General features: G+C 39.0%; 1 protein-coding gene across 1 annotated transcript in view; it reads right to left on the bottom strand.

Moving 5' to 3' along the window:
- Nucleotides 1-6,135: 6,135 nt before the first annotated feature.
- Nucleotides 6,136-16,139, bottom strand: part of WDR26 (WD repeat domain 26) — a 27,678-nt gene continuing 17,674 nt past the window's right edge. Inside the window, exons 8-14 of the mRNA XM_014877401.2 lie at nucleotides 14,676-14,816; nucleotides 13,289-13,408; nucleotides 12,375-12,520; nucleotides 11,791-11,869; nucleotides 11,062-11,191; nucleotides 8,261-8,446; nucleotides 6,136-6,861 (exon numbers count right to left, since the gene is read on the bottom strand). Of these exons, the coding sequence (XP_014732887.2) occupies nucleotides 6,836-6,861; nucleotides 8,261-8,446; nucleotides 11,062-11,191; nucleotides 11,791-11,869; nucleotides 12,375-12,520; nucleotides 13,289-13,408; nucleotides 14,676-14,816 (828 nt within the window). The 3' untranslated portion in view covers nucleotides 6,136-6,835. The remainder of the gene's footprint in view (nucleotides 6,862-8,260; nucleotides 8,447-11,061; nucleotides 11,192-11,790; nucleotides 11,870-12,374; nucleotides 12,521-13,288; nucleotides 13,409-14,675; nucleotides 14,817-16,139) is intronic.

Raw genomic sequence — 16,139 nt, 5'->3', positions numbered from 1 at the left:
TACTGAGCCCTTTTCCTCACCCACAGTCTACAGCCTGGCTAGATTGCAAAGATGATCATCCTGCATCAGTTTTCAGAGAGATTACATAACGGTTAAGAATTCTGCATTTTGGGGGGGGGTTAGTTAAAATGTGTAGAATTGCATGTTTCCCCCTAATTAGTCATTAGTTAGTCTGTTGGTTATTGAGCCTGTTTTTTAAAGAATATACTTGCCTCCTCAATCTAGTAAAGGACTAGTTTGGTTTTCTACAGTGGTTCTTTATTATGGAACATGGTATAAATCAGTGGTCGGACCTAAGAACAATTCTATATGCAGGTTAACAATCAACCAGAAACCCTGATAAGCCCAAAAAAGCATATCTTTATCTGTTCAGGATTGTCAGAGCTTTATTCTAATTCCTTCTTCTCACAAGAAGCTCTCTAGGATTTTGTACAAGTGCCAAAAGACCATTTATGCCTTTAAGTATAGAGTATGGTGGACAATGGAGTAGCACTAGGAAAATTTGGGCTATATGTTATGAACCACCACGCAGTTATCAGCACATTCACCACTTATATTTGGCAGGAACACAGGCATGCAAGCCTCAGTGGTTACCCTTCAGAGCATTATAGATCTTTTAAAGTGAGGAGACAACTGGCCCTGCCATCCTTTTGGGATGAGGTGACAGCCTTGGCACGTGGAAGACACGCAGGGAGGTGAGCAGGCAGCACAGAGAGCATGGGACAAGTAAGGAAGGGCTCTCCTCAGGCAGAGTTTGGATTTAAGCTAAGTAAGAAAAGCACATCTACTTTCAGGTTCCTTTTGGAATTTCTTTGAAATAATCTGAATTATTTTTAAAAACAAAAACCAAAAAACACATTAGAAAACAAAAACAAACCTCAAATCCACAGGACTTAAATCTTACAAAGGCTGAAAGGTCATAGGCCCATAGAATTCATGTACCTGTTTCTCTTGCACTCTTCTGACCTATTAAAGGCAGACAGGATGGCAGATGAAGCACAGCTTTTTTGGCTGGGGTTGTTAGTAACTTCCTTCATCTGCTGTGTGAATAATTTATGGCTGAAGTGGGCCTGCAACTCAAGAACCCTCCTGCAAATACCAGTAGCCGAGGGAAGTGGCACAAAGGAGGACAGGCAGAGGAATAAGGCACGTCCCTTCTCTTGGCAGCTGCATTTAAGCCATAATTACCTGGCGTGTACTGCCTAAACTGTAAGGGAGAGAACAGAGCTAAATACGGAGGTGCTACTAGAGGGAGTGAAGACTTCTAATCAATACATAAGTTAAAAGAATTCAAAATATGGAAGGCACATCAGCAAAAGGTTTGAGTTTGGAAAAGCTACAGGGAGTGGAAATTCAGGCACAACCTTTTAACACAACATAAGCTAGAGCTGAATAAAAATGCAGGACAAAAATGAGGTTCTGGTTTCACGCCCAGGAAGCAGGGACAAGAACACGGGATCAGTTGGAGGGAACACAAAGGCAGGAGATCCAAATACTTTAGGAGCACCTTCTTGCTATGAAGTATCAAAAAAAAACCCCATACAACTCACAGATCACCTACAGCACAGCAACCAGACTGGTATTTAAGCCAGCTGCAGCATTAAGGAATGATGTATTTCACAGAGTCTCAAAGGGAGCAGATGTTGAGCAAGTGAGATAAGCACAGCCTGGGACATGGGCAAGTCAAGTGCTAAAGTGCAGCACAAACACAAGGGTGAGGTGGATTAGAGCCAGACAGCAGAGCCTGGAGAACCTGAACACAGCACTGAGTGACTGTGCAGCTGCAGCTACACTGCCACAAATTAATTTTCCTAGCAAGGAAGTGAAATACTATGGCAGAAATCTACAATTAATGATCAAGAAATTAACATCCAAGTCAGTCATATAAGTGAAGTTAGGAAAACTAAGAACTATTCATTCCAGTTATTTATTGTTTATTGAATTGAAAGAAAAGGAATACAAACATTTCTGTTAAGTGCTGTGCACCAACATGGAAAAAGTGTGTTTTTTTAAAAATTCCTAATAAAAACAAATCAGAAGTTAATGTAGTTCCAATTGAACAATTTTTAAAGATATGTTTAAAATACTACACATTTATAAAATAAAAAAGTTAAAACGGTGTTCTTAAAATAATTAGTAAAACAAGTGAAAATAAATACGAGACCCAAAGTTCTTATGTTTTTAATGTAATATAGCAAAGAAATTTTTAACTACTTAATAATATCTGAGGAGAGTAACAAAAATCCAGAAAGTTTAAGAACGCAATCCTTTGAAACATTTAATATCAGTCCATAGCAAATAGTCATTACATACCAAAAGCTCTAAGTGTTAACTAGTTCCACCACAACTCCATATAAATCTTGACAATTTAGAAATCTTGAGATCAACAATAAAGTTCTTTTCTTGATCTCTACAGCTTGGTTTGTAAGTACATACATGCTTTGAGGATCCATTTTGTCCCATATGTTTTCAAGGAGCCAATAACTTTTTCCATCTGTGCCTAAAAATGTTAAGTTTCAAATCTAGCACGTATACCCTAAGAATGAAAAAATGTTTATGAAAAAAGATGGGGCACAATGAATTTCAAATTTATAAAAATATACTGATATTAACCAAAACCTTCTGGTCAAAGGACACTTCACATACACACGACTTAAAGTATGCAATAAAACATGACAAGTACCTAGAACATTTGGTTCTCTGTCTGTTCATGGAACACATGCACACACACACTCATACCAGCTGGGAGGAACACTCTCACAGATGTTTTACTGAATCCAGATTATCTGGATGAATAGACAGAAAACTTGGCTACAGTTTATTTCAACTAGAGGCAGCTACTGCAGCAGTAGTTCAACACTGCATACTTCAATTAAGTCCACCCTGTTTAAAAAAAGTGTCATAGTTAATGGTTTTGCTTTCTAAACATTGTCAAAAGTAGCAGTTTTCAAAAATCAAGTATGGCAGCTGAAAATAGACTCAAGCCAATGTGGAAAAGACAGGAGGAGGGCAAAAGGAGGATTAGCCATTTATGGGATGGGTGTTCCTCTTAATAGTCGTCTCAAAAAGAAATTAGATACAAGTGTATTTTGTAGCTAAAAATATGGACAAACTATTGAAAGTGCATTTTTCCTCCTCCCCCTTGAGTTACAGTAGTCTGTTGGTCAGTAAATCCTGCTTTTTATGTCCATTCTTTTTTCTCTACCTCCCTCCCCATTTGGATCTACAACATATCCCCTCGAGCTACAACTAATTGTACAAGTCCTGGCTTCCTGCTAAGGAAGCCTTTACAACTGATTTTGGGTGGGAGTATCACTTAGCAGTGTAAAAATACACAACTAGACACCAACTCCCAACAGCAGACAGTTTTATTAAACATTACCTGGTTGAAGCCAAGTTGAGAAGTAACTGGCAAGATCTGGGCAGATTTCTAGCTTGCATCTTTGCTCCAATCATAAAGAGAAGTTAACTTTAAAGTTGGAGAACTTTAGAAAAGACAGAGGGAATTTAAAAACAAAAGGTGTCATTTCCCCAATTTCCCTCCCCTCCAAAACATGAACAGAGCTACCATTTTCCCTTTTGTGTTCCATTGTGCCTTCAAAATTACTTACCTGAACAGCTAAAGAACATTTAGATAATAAAATGCTTCAACTTTTTTTTTTTTTTTTTTTTTGAGATCTGCCTTGATAATAACCTGGGGCTACTGTGAATACTTGAAGCCAACAGGTGACCAGAGGAAGTTACAAAATGAGTACACACTTACAGTATTTTCCTCTCCAAAACCATGGGCCTGCTGACTGGAAATACAGTAATTTATTGTGGGTGTGTACTTGTTCCAGCCTTACACTCCAGCCTATGAACATTTTTAAGCACATGGAAACAAATGTGTTGCAAATGAGCAAACTGATTTGGGTTTCCCCCCCACCCCACCCTGGTCTCATTTTATCAGCTATGCACAAAAAGTATTGGTACTTTTCAATCCACATAGTGTGAATATGCAATTTGTTGGAAATAGTTTAGGTTGCTTTTTCATCTCCAGGTTGGGATGGTACTCATTGCTACATCTCTAATGGCAGCTGCTGTTGGACTGAGTAGTGTGGCAAAATGTAGATTAATCTCACCTTTCTGTCCTGCCTGCTCATGGCCCACGAGATGCAAACAGGCTGTCACTGAGACACTCTGGAAGCAGTGCCACCTGCTTGGAACTTGTCTTTACATGGCATGGCTGCACCAGGACACTAAGGGAGGGACATCCCACACATGCTTCTCCCTAACTCAGCTTCTAAATACCTCAAGTGTCCTTCAGAGGGATAAACCAAGTCCAGAAGAGATGGGCAGTGTTTTGGCAGAGGTCCTATGTTTAAATTCCTAATTGCACTGCCATAGAAAGCAGGCATCAGCCCACACACCCCCCAGCTGTACCAGTCTCACTCTGGTTAGTTATGGCCACCACATTAGAAATACCTGAAGTGCATAAGAGAATTGAAATCTACACTTGAGATTTGATCCAGCCTTCACCACCTGCCTGAAGTTCCCACTTTATTTCCATGAGTATGTAGTGACAGATCACTGTATGAGACATTAAGAGACATCAAAACCATTATTCTCCTTATTCTCCCTAAACAAAGTTAGGTTTGAAAACGTTAAATTCCAGAGTAACACAACACTAGAGTAACTTCCAAAGATTCATATGCTGGCACTGCTTATGAATTATACCATGTTTTGAACATGTAAACAGTGAACTGTAGAAGTATTTTACAATTTAGGTAATTAATTTTTCCTTAAACCCCAAGGTTTAGCATACTCGAATTTGACCATGGGAACTTGTCTGTTTTCCTGCAACATTAAGGCCACAGGCCTCACTCATCTTCCACTGTTTGAACTAGGAAGGGAAATAAAGAGCTTCCTTCAGAACTGATTAAAGGAAGAAGGAACTGATATATAATCTTAAGATCAGACATTTATTCTCAGTGCTATGAAACAGTAATTGCTATGAAAGCATTCACCTTAGTTTTAAGGCTGAACATTAAGTCCCTACCTGGTTTTGGAGGTATTAGAAGACTCATATGTCAGATTCAGGGCTGGTCTCAACCACAGTATCAGAATCTTAGCTCATGTTTAGTTTGCACACAAGGCAAGATATACACACATGGCTGGAATCTAAAAGAAAAAATAAAAATCGAACCTGCTAACCTTTGTTTTTGTGGGAAACACCACACTCCCATTCATCATAGTGGCTACACGTCTCTTCCCAGGAATTCCAGCACACCTTCCCCCACCCTTCTTCTACACGTGACTAATAAGGACACTAAATCATTATCTCGTGAAAGGATGAAGTCCACACTCCTGCTCACATGACTCCTGGTGGCATGCCCTTCCCTGCTCCTTCTTTACTTTGCAGCAGTACCAACACTACCTTTCCACCCAAGGTGGCAAAAGGGAATCCAGTGCCATCCCATAATGGATTTGTGTGTAGTGCAGAAGCAGAGATGCCAGGCCATCTGCTTACATTAAAAAAAAAAAATAAATATTTAAACTATAAATGTCTTTGTTTTTCTTTAACACGGGACATTAGTGGAACTACTCCTAGATGTGTCAGGATATTCACGGCCCCAGCTTGCAATAAGGTCTGGGAGAGGCATTTTTATCTGCAAACTTAAAAGTATATTCTCAGTTTAAAAATCTGCCCACCCTTATTTATCAAATAAAGAAAAAAATTTCCATCATAATACAAGTGTTTAATTATGATTTGTATGTAAATTACTTATACAAAGTGTTGACTTTGTGAAGAAAGGACTCTTTCAACACATTCTTCCCTCAAAGTGTAGTCTACCTTTTACACCAGCATTGTTGCATATATTTATGTAATTAAAAAAAACCAAAAAGACCTCTTCTTGTTTCAACTCTTAGACTGGTGGTGTAGTCTGAATGCTTTTTTTTCCTAACTAATACAGTTTATCTGTTAAGATGGATAGTGAATTCCTCCATCTAAAACAAGCTTTACTGCCTACATTAATCTCCTTCCAGCCACTGCTTTTGATTGGGTCTCAGGACACTCCAGAAAAGCATCAGTGATACCGTGTTTCACGACACTTCTTGCATTGTTTTAATTCCAAATGTATACAAATGAAGTCATTTTAATCCTATAAATAATTTATTTTTAAAAAATTGTGCTGTTAACCCCTTTGCAGGGCAACGAGCTATGTGAAAAGTACAAAACTTTTTGTCAAATGTGATACTGAGAGTGCTTTTGACATAGTTCATTGGTTTATCCTCTCAATTGATAGATATACTGCGCAACGGGCAAGGCTAGAATCCATGAACCAAGCTGCAAAGATCTCAAGCTAAGTAAGGCGGAGAGAGACTTGAGAAACAAGAGAAGGAAATACTTTCCTATCCAATGTATACTCTTCAGACTAAAGCACTCTTTCTATCAAGCCTTCTAAACTGTTAAATAAAGTGTTCCAAACAAGCATTTAAACTTCATTACACAGAAGAGCAACAAGAACAGTAGCCTGCCAGACAAAAAGGCAGGAGGGAAAAATATATATACTGAGTTCAATGGTTAGCCTGAATGTAGCACAGTTCTTCACAACCGATGGGGGGGTAATTTCAACACGGTGTCCAACAAAGTTCTAAAGACGTGCTTCATCTCGACTGGTTACTATGAAGCAAAGGTGGCAAATGTTTGGCCCCAACCGGGCTTCAGAAATGGTTCTTTTTCATGACGAGCATGTCTGTCCAGCTATCAATCATGTTTGTTTGCACCAAATCCCAAGCCATTTAAAATACGACTAATTAAGTTAAACTGAAGTCGTCTGCTCCAAATTCGCCATCAACTATCCATGCTACTGCATTCCTCTGAGCAAAAACAAAAACAGAGAGAAAGAAAGAAATCACAGCTTGAAGATCTTAGCAACAGTTCATATTTCTATCATAAGTTAATTAATACAGTGTATTTACATAAATTTTAACTGAACATGCACTAGTTAATGGGTCTTATACTGTAGCTAAACTCCATGCTTAAAATTACTTATTTTAGGTAAAATTATTCATAACAATCTCGAAATTATTTTAGCATGTTAGGTGTGGGTACTCAAAAAGCATCTGGTCCAAAAAGAAGTAACACACGTTAACATACAAGTTCATGGGGAGTGTGCTAATTACAGAGCTGTCTTGTCACCCATTTAGGATTCCTAAGTGTTAGGTATTATTCCATGCACCCACACCTCTTGCCAAAGCACTGCTGTGAGAAATCCATTTGCGGTTTGTTTGGTTTGGATGGCACTTACTGGTTCATTTTCTGGAGGAACTAAGAAAGAGTGAGCAAGCAGCTCACTGGAGAAAACCAAACAACAAAGCCATGAGTAAAACCAGCTGGAGGACAGGCTCTGACTCCTTATGGGGGCATTCCGGGTGCTACAGATTAGCCAGGCTGGTCCACCTAGTCCAAGACTAGAAGCAGATGTATCAAAGCACTGGAGCAGGGAGAGGAGGCAATTCTTCCTCCTAATAGCCTTCCAACATTCAGCCATTTTTACCTAAGGGACATTCTGAACTAGAGGTGTTTACTTATCTACCAGCACTTAATGGATTTCTCTTTCATTACTTTGCCCAGGTTCCCCCTGAAGTCACATCCATGAGGTCCTGTGGCAACAGGATATACTAGATATCATTTTAATGTCCCCTGTGAATTCTTACTGCAAGGTTGAATATGTAACGACAGAAGCATATAAAATGCACAACAACTCCCAAGCGGTCACCTCCTTTAACAATCTTGGGGGAGGCAAGAAGGGCTGGGAACACCTGGGTGCATTTTGGCAGCAAAAAGAATGAGCATTGTCTCTGTCTCCCCTGGACACATATGGTTACTGATGGTTAGTAAAGATTCAATTTTGTACAGATTTTCTCCAGTAAAACTTTACACTCTCTCTAGACATTGGAAATTCCTTTTGTAAGCATTACGATACCATTACTCAATTTACAATGCGGTTAGAATGCACTGTTTAAATTTTAATAACATTGTACATTACTAAACCTAAGCATTGAAAGCAAAGTTTTTATGGAGTCTAAATAAATAAGTTAATATAACCTCAAGGTCTTTGAGACACCACAGTATCCTATAGGGCCACATCAGAATAATGTCGGAAATACTGGTTGTGTCACAAAATGAGTAACTCAGATAAAAACCAACAGTCACACACCAGAAAAAAACCCAAAGAAAGCAGTGACTGATTTTTCAGTGAGTCATTTACTTTACCTTCAATATCCTGGTTGTCTACGAAAGGCGCTGGTCCCCATATCCTAACGGTGCCGTCGTCGGAGGCGCTGGCCATCATGGCCGGGACCTGCGGGTTCCAGCTGACGCAGTTCACGGTGCGCGTGTGCCCCGTCAGCTCCGCGATGGGCAGCTCGCTGCGCTTGTGCCAGATGTACACCTTGTGATCTGCGCCAAACACACCGAGAGCAGCGTCAGCTGCACTGCTCTGCACACAGCCACCCGTGAAACCAACAGCTCTCATTGAAACCCACGTCAAAAACCCGAGTGCCCGGTGCAGAACAGCACTAACAAAATCCTTCGTTTAAAAGTGATCAAAAGAACGCAGGCAAAGCCCTTCCATTAAGGGACACATTCTTTTTTAACACCTGCAAGTCTACTACATTTGGTATTTGAAGAAAAACATTTGACTGCAATGCAAATAAGACAATACAAAGCTAAAAAGAGAAACTAAACTGCTCTTTTATTACAGGTATGGAGCTGTAATCTTACTCAAAAGGAAGACTTGCAGATCTTTTTTCCCCCCTCAAATAACTGTATTTTCAAATTAAAGTCATGAGTACTACGAATAATTTTAACCACCTCCTGTTGTTGAGTACCAGATAAGATCACAGCTCTACAGTTTATGAAAAACATCTTAATACTAAAAATCTGTAACACTCCAGTGAAAGTGCAAACAGAGCAAGTGAGGAAGGGCAAAGCTTAATGGCTCAAATTGTGAGCTATTACTGTCTTTGACAACCAATTATTGTGTGGTATTTAAAGATATCAATTTGTACATATTAAAGTAGATGCAAAGAAACCCTAGACATCCTATTTTGTGATGGCAAGCTTTTAATTACTTCTAGCGGCATGCTAAATATAAAATAGGGAACTGGTTAGATACTCTACTGCAATGTTTAGAGAAGAGTCATTCTTTATAACCAACCATATTTAAGAATAAAATGGGGGGTGGGGAGAAGTGGGGAGCTGTTCCAGCTGTAGACCAACAGCTTGTAACAAGTCTGTGGGTTTACCTGTCTAGGAATGCCTGTGGAATAGTCCAAAGAGAGCTACATAAACTGGACAAGTACGTATGGCTAGTATTACACAAAAGCCTAGTATTGGGATCTAGCAATCAAATGAAAGCATTTTGATCTGTCTGAAAGGTTTGACATAGCTGTCACTGTGAAGGCTCAGCAAACAAACCAATCTTCCTCTATTCCTCCTCTCAGCCCCTTATAAAACACTGCTGACCTCCCTGCTAGAAAGCCCTCATGGCTTTTCCCCATATGTTAACTCCCTTGTCTTGTGCTGAACCAGATCATTTGAAGGTACCACCTTCACATGTGCTTGTGTTGATGCAAATGCTCTGGCTGTGCTGCCATTCCACTCAGGATTTCAATGGCATCCATGCCATTCACCAAACAACACAATTCACACAGGACACACACAAGCCTCTGCTCTGTCAGATAACCAAAGCCTTAAGACAAAGCAGTACTTTGGTTTGGAAAAAACAAGATAGCTACATTAAGGCAGCAGTCAATTCCCCCCGAGACAGAGACCTCTCTTTTTTTCTTCCTATGGATGCAATTGTTAGGAAAACCCCTACCCAGCTGATGTTTTAAGGGGTAATGACAACGTGATCAACTACTTTTTAAAGCCAGCTATGAGAATGTGACCTGTTATTACTGTTTGCTTGTTTTTTTAAAATAGTCTCAGTAGCCACATTTACAAAAAGATGACAGCTGCAGACAGTTGAAATCTGTAACATCAGGTTCAACTACAGTGGTTTTTAAACAATGAAGACAACAGAAAGCCAGTAACCTGGGGGAAAAAAGACTGGTGCACGACAGTATCTACACCTACACAGCCACATAGTTATGTCTAAGCAAATCCTGAACTTTCAGGCACTCAGGTCTCAAACCAAGAAGCTTGTCCAACCATGAAAAGAGATTCACAGTGGATTGGAGGACTGGAGGTGCTGTCCTTCAGTCATATTCCACTAGATATAGCTAGAGGGTGAAACTCGGTTTTATTTTAGACATATTTTGTATTTTCCAAAAACAGATGGTAGGAAATGCCTTTGCCAACCTTGTTTCCTAAGAACTGTGAGTTACACAGTACTCACAGTAATTTGTTTACATATTACAAGTGTAAATTCTTAGCCCTGCATAAGCGTGAATTTTAAGTGACCTCCGTGGCAGGTTATGGCACTACACCAGTGACAGAACTGAATCAATTCAACACATAAGCCTTTAACAAATTTCTACTCTTGCCACAGACAGCTGAATAAAAACGTACCACAGTCTTTAATCACTAAGAAGCTCTACCAGACTACGTCAACAACTGCCTAATTTGAGGCTACGCTGTCTGTAATTAAAATGATTCTACTGAAATCAAAATAACCTCACCACACCTGTATCTTCAACAGGCAAATGAAGCTGTTATTCCCCAGAAGTAAATTTTATTCAAACCAGAAGTCTAAATATCATACCACAAAAAGAAAAATCCTCAAGAACACCCCACCCACTTCTAATTAAAACTGTGCAGATGCTTTTGCTTTAGAGGAGGAACACAAAAGAGTAATTAATGCGTTCTACCTCTGCCATCCTCTCAGAAGATTCTTTATGCCAGCCCACAATTACTTCTTGAAGTATGCCACAACCTCAGCACACCTCAAATTTATTTCATGAGCCAGTTGGTTTGCTTTTATAATGTTGTTGTTAGCAACTGTCATCTATAAGATGAAGGTATAGGAAGGATATAGTGCCCCAGTTTTCTGCAAAGGAGAATGGTGTTACCTTCACTGCCACTCGCAATGAAGTCTTCATTATGACCTCCAAAACATGAGTGAATTGTGTAAAATCCTTGTGTAACACCTTGATACTTTCTCACTAAAACTCTGTCTTGTAAGTCCCATAAGTGAACTCCCTGGAAATAAGAAATATAAAGAACGTCATTTTATCATTAAATATTATTAATGGCATTCCTCTGAACAATGAAAAAAATTACACATGGAAGTGCACTACTTTAGAGCCAGCTTTGGTCGTTAGTAGGTGAAAAGAGTAAAGATGTATCAAATTATTAAACTCAACTTCCACTCTAAAAGCTTTATTCTTACCCAATGTTTTAAAAGCAGAAATAGATACACAAAATCTATGCCCCCAGACATGTAAAGTGCCATGGTTCTTGCTGTACCTGGCTTCTCAATCAGCAGCCAGATAATAATATTTAATAGTAAGTATTTCCAAATAGAAAACATTTCCAAATTTTTTATTTTCCATTTCCAAATATTTAATAGTATGCATTTCCTGATATAAATCAGTCTAAAAAGAAAAATAAAATCAGGTCTCAAGAATAAGAATTCTTGTTAGAGAATTCCATGCTATATTTATGAATATTAAGGCCTTCATATTACACGACATACAACTAGTTAATATCAAACATTCCAACTCGCATCTAAATATTTAAAACCAGGCAGCAGTTGCAAGCAAGTTTATTTTAATTTCCTTTCAGCATCCCCAACTCACCTGAGTTGCTACATTTAACAAAGCTAAACGGCCATTTTTTGAAATAGTAAACGACATAATAGGGTGATCCTCTTGTACTCTGAAATGATAAGACATGAGAGTCAAGATAACCAGATAACGATGCAACACCAGGCAACAGGCATGTCCTGTCTCTGCAGTATTATTAGGGAAAAGCAGTTCCAAATCTAAAATTAGGCATGACTCTATACACCAATACAAGCCAGGTCTGCAATACTTGTTTATACTTAGGCCAAACACCAAGACCAAAATGGACTTTGGACCTCAACTCCTACATTCAAGGCAGAATATACTAAAATATGCCAAGAATTGAGAGGACTACAAGTAGTCATGATGATAAAAATTGCAAAACATCACCAGAAACCTATTCTAGTGCTTAGGAAAGTATTTCTAATACTTGATCTCATGCTGCTTGCTGAAACTTGCTCACTAATTCTTGTCTCATCTTTTAATATTGAAAACATCGTTTCCCATCCTGTTCCATACACCCTCCCTCAATTTTCCTCTCACACTAAGAAGCAGGAATTCAGAAAAAAAAAAAAAAAAAAAAAAAAAGAGGTAGTTACATGTTCCTGTCTGTGAGATCCTCGAAGTTATAACCCCGAATTCGCTGGTGTGTGTCTGACGCTAGAACAGTTTTCCCATCACTCAAGCACCAAAGGCATTGTACTCTCACCCCTTCCCAGGAGTCAAGCAGATTACCATCTAAATCCTGAGCAGAAGGAAGAAAAAAAAAAACCAAAAAACCACATTAAATCATTAGTCTCAGGTTTCTGAGAAGCTGTGACACAAATAAAAATATTTTTCACTTTCTATTCAGACTATTACTACAGAATGCAATCTTACCCTTTACAAGGGAGGGCTTAGTCAATTAGGAGTTGGTTGTCTTAAACAAGGGCTTTTGTAGGAGTCTGCTCTGGACAGCAGAGAAGCCCTTCTGTCACTTGTTTCCTCATGCACGACAAGTGCCACCTGCACCCCATCACTGAGCTGACCTCCACAGTGAGGTCTGCAAACTACATTATTGTTCTGGGAACGAGTTGAAAAAATAATCAAGAATATGGTGAAACTGTGGACCACCACCCCAAATCAATATTAGTCAAGTAATGAGGGTTTCACATTTCTGTTTTCACTAAGCAAAGACAGCATGCAAAAACTAAGGAAGATGTAGTCACAATTCTGTGGAATAAAAACACTTGTGGACAAAGGTACTGATTTTTATTAGTGGTTTTCTTCTGAAGCAGCTAAGAAAAAAAAAAAAATCCAGACCACAAATCCTCCTTGAGGCAGACCAAAGATGCTCAAACCCTTCAAACTGTTCCATACAAAAGTGCTGCTGAAATACTTGCATTAATGTATTGCTTCTTTGAATTACAAAGGATCAGAAGCTTTAGTGTACACACACACACAAAACCTGAAATGCATCGAACAAACTTTAATTTCTTATTTGCTTTCAAAGGGACAGATGGAGAGAACTTACACACTGATAGAACTGTCCACGCTGCCCTCCCGTTACAAAACGCTTCCCATCAGGATTCCAGGCCACGCTTGTTAAACTGTCTTCATGAGACTGGCTCATCTTTGTCCTCAGCTCCCCAGTCTGGAAAATAAACAAAGGCAGCAGGGCCTTATACCAGAACCCTTTCCCAAAAAGGCACTGGTAATTTTATCTGACAAGAATAGTGTTTGGGAGTGTATCTATTTCAACAGGTTTATTAAAAAGCAACGCACATTTATGAATAATGCAATGAAAAGACAGAACTACTTTAGCATATCCAGCAAATCTGGACTTGATTTGGAACAATTTGTCTCTCAAATCAAGAGAGATGGAATAGTTGGTGTGTTAGGGAATTAAAAGATTTTGAGTGGAATGAAAAGAAATTACATGAACAAGCCGAGAGAGTGACAAGCACTATTAAATGAAAAAAAAACCCAAAACACTGAAAGAAAGGAGGCAGGGAGAGATTAGAAGAAAAGAGGTGACAGTTTTACATTATAGTAAGAAGTTAGGAATATAACAGTAGTTAGAATGTTTTCCTCCTTGAGCTGAAGTTCTCCATGCCAAATTTTAGCTTTCATGCCTAGTGTATAAAGCCACCGTTTCACAAGACAGAACACCAATGAGTGGCATTGTCACTAGTGCTCTTCACTGAGCCAATTTAGTCAATTAAACAGAAGAAAAGTGTTCCAAGGGTGAAGAAAGGGAGTGTTTTTGTTTTAGGAAACTAAATTAGTTCAGAGTCCAAGACAGCACAAGGAAGTTTATGCAGCTCTCAACTGAGGCAAGGGAAGCTTTTATGTCAACTCAAGTGCCCATAAAATTCAACAGCAAAAAGTGATTTTCAAATTCACAGAGGGAATGGCAAAGTGCCCAAGTGCCTGATGGAAAGATGAAGTTCTGAAATCATAAATAGAAGCCTCTTTCACTAACATCACTGGGAGGGTTACATGAAGTAAAATAGTTTGCATCTTTTATTTCTGCTACTTTTAAAAATAATCAATGGACAATTCCCTTCAATGATAATGCCCTCTGCTTCTCTTGATCCATTTGCTGTCCTTCTCTTCAGGAGCTCTCTGACATCCTATTCATTTATGCCATCCCTTCTCAGAAATTATAGCAACCACACACACCAGAATTGCTGCACAATCCCAGACACTTGAACTCCAATTTCAGTTCCGTCCAAAGTGCAAAGAGCATTTGCAGGCTGCCATAATTATTTTTTCAAACTGAGAGGAGGACAGCAATTTACATTCCCACCTTGGCACGAGTTTGCAGCAGTCACTTCACGCCTGCAGTATTTAGATATTGAAACAAAAGCAGCAGGCTGACCACAAAATTTGCTTTCTCATTCTTAGCCACCACTTACTTGTACATTCCAGAGCCAAAGCTCAGAACAATCATCTGGGCCACAGGCAACAAGGTAGTTGTCATCTGGACTCCAGGCAATGTAGGAGACCCCGTACGCGTGACCTTCTAACGTCTTAAGTAGTTTTAGCTGGTGAGTGTCCTGGAACAAGAGAGGTGTTCTTGAGACAATGCAGATAAACTCCCACCACATTTCACATTTTCACAGCAATCATCTACAGCATGACAGGTTTGCTTGTTTACAGGGCCAGAAAATGAAGGCTCCTAACTTTCAACCTTCAAAACAAGAACACTCAAGTATTTTTGTTCTAATCTTCTGTGATTCTGAACATAAAACTCAAGAAATGCCACTGTGTACAAAGACTTACATTACATTACACTTGCCTTAGTGCAGACGATTTCTGTAGTGTCAAGTCTTTCTACATCTACTGGAATACGAAAGCACTATTATCTGTATTTTATAGAATTAAGTTACTTTCTTAAAAGGAAAGACATGTTGGAGTCCTGTTATGGTTAAATAGAGAACCAAAACCTTCACAGCTACCAACAAGGAAAAACCTTGTAGCACCAGTATTTTTATAAACTTGCATGTATCTTGTGTGTGCTGCTCAAGGAAAGAGATTTACAGAAAAATATTTTTAAAAACTTCCTTGAGAGGTATTTCAGAAGTGTTGCCTACAGCAAGCTGTTTTCTGCCAGATTTAGTGAATGAAGCATACTTGGCACATGCAGCATCTTGTATCATCTCTATATTACAACTGTTTTACTGCTGCCTTGTTGGAGGAACTAACTTTTCAGGAAGCTTGTAAAAATAAATAGTACAGCTAGATACTGCGAAACAACCACACACTGGCTTCCTAAATACAGAAACATGCTTCAGTACAGTATTAGCACTGATTCTTGGTAACAGCATCCATAAACACAAGTAGAACAGAGCTTGTTAAAACGCTGAAAATAATTATTTTGAAGCCTCTTGGAAAGGGCAATCAAATTGTCCTCCCTCTACCCACCCACTCCCATTTTTTTCCATGCATGGCAGATGCTTATATCTCCAACGTCTTTTCAAAAAGGGTGACTAGTTTGAAAATCTAGCTTGATTTCTTTAATTGTCCCTTCTCTTTTTTTTTTTTTTTTCAGTATTAATCAACAAAGCACTTCTTGATTCTAAAGCGAAAGACCAGAGGAAGAGTAACATGAAGAATCGTTTCCTGGGACCAGCTGCAAGGGATTTGGTGACTCTCAGCCAGCCTGCAGCACTGGGGGTTCTGCTGGCTAGAAAAAGTAAATTCCTCAAAAGAAAGTGAGCTAAGAATAATCTTCACAGTGCAGAGAAAGAGAGGCAAGTGAATGGACCTCCTCAAAATCCCTTTTCCATTCTAATCATTATTCCTGGACTGCATTAGACATTCTTGGGTCTATAGCTAAAGTGATTTTCAAGGCAACTGAGTCATGTCTGACATCATCT

This window comes from Sturnus vulgaris, chromosome 3 (genome assembly GCF_052056855.1).
Source record: "Sturnus vulgaris isolate bStuVul1 chromosome 3, bStuVul1.hap1, whole genome shotgun sequence".
Classification (NCBI taxonomy): Eukaryota; Metazoa; Chordata; class Aves; order Passeriformes; family Sturnidae; genus Sturnus; species Sturnus vulgaris.
The sequence above is the reverse complement of the archived record's forward strand: the minus strand, read 5'-3'. Positions and strand labels throughout refer to the sequence as shown.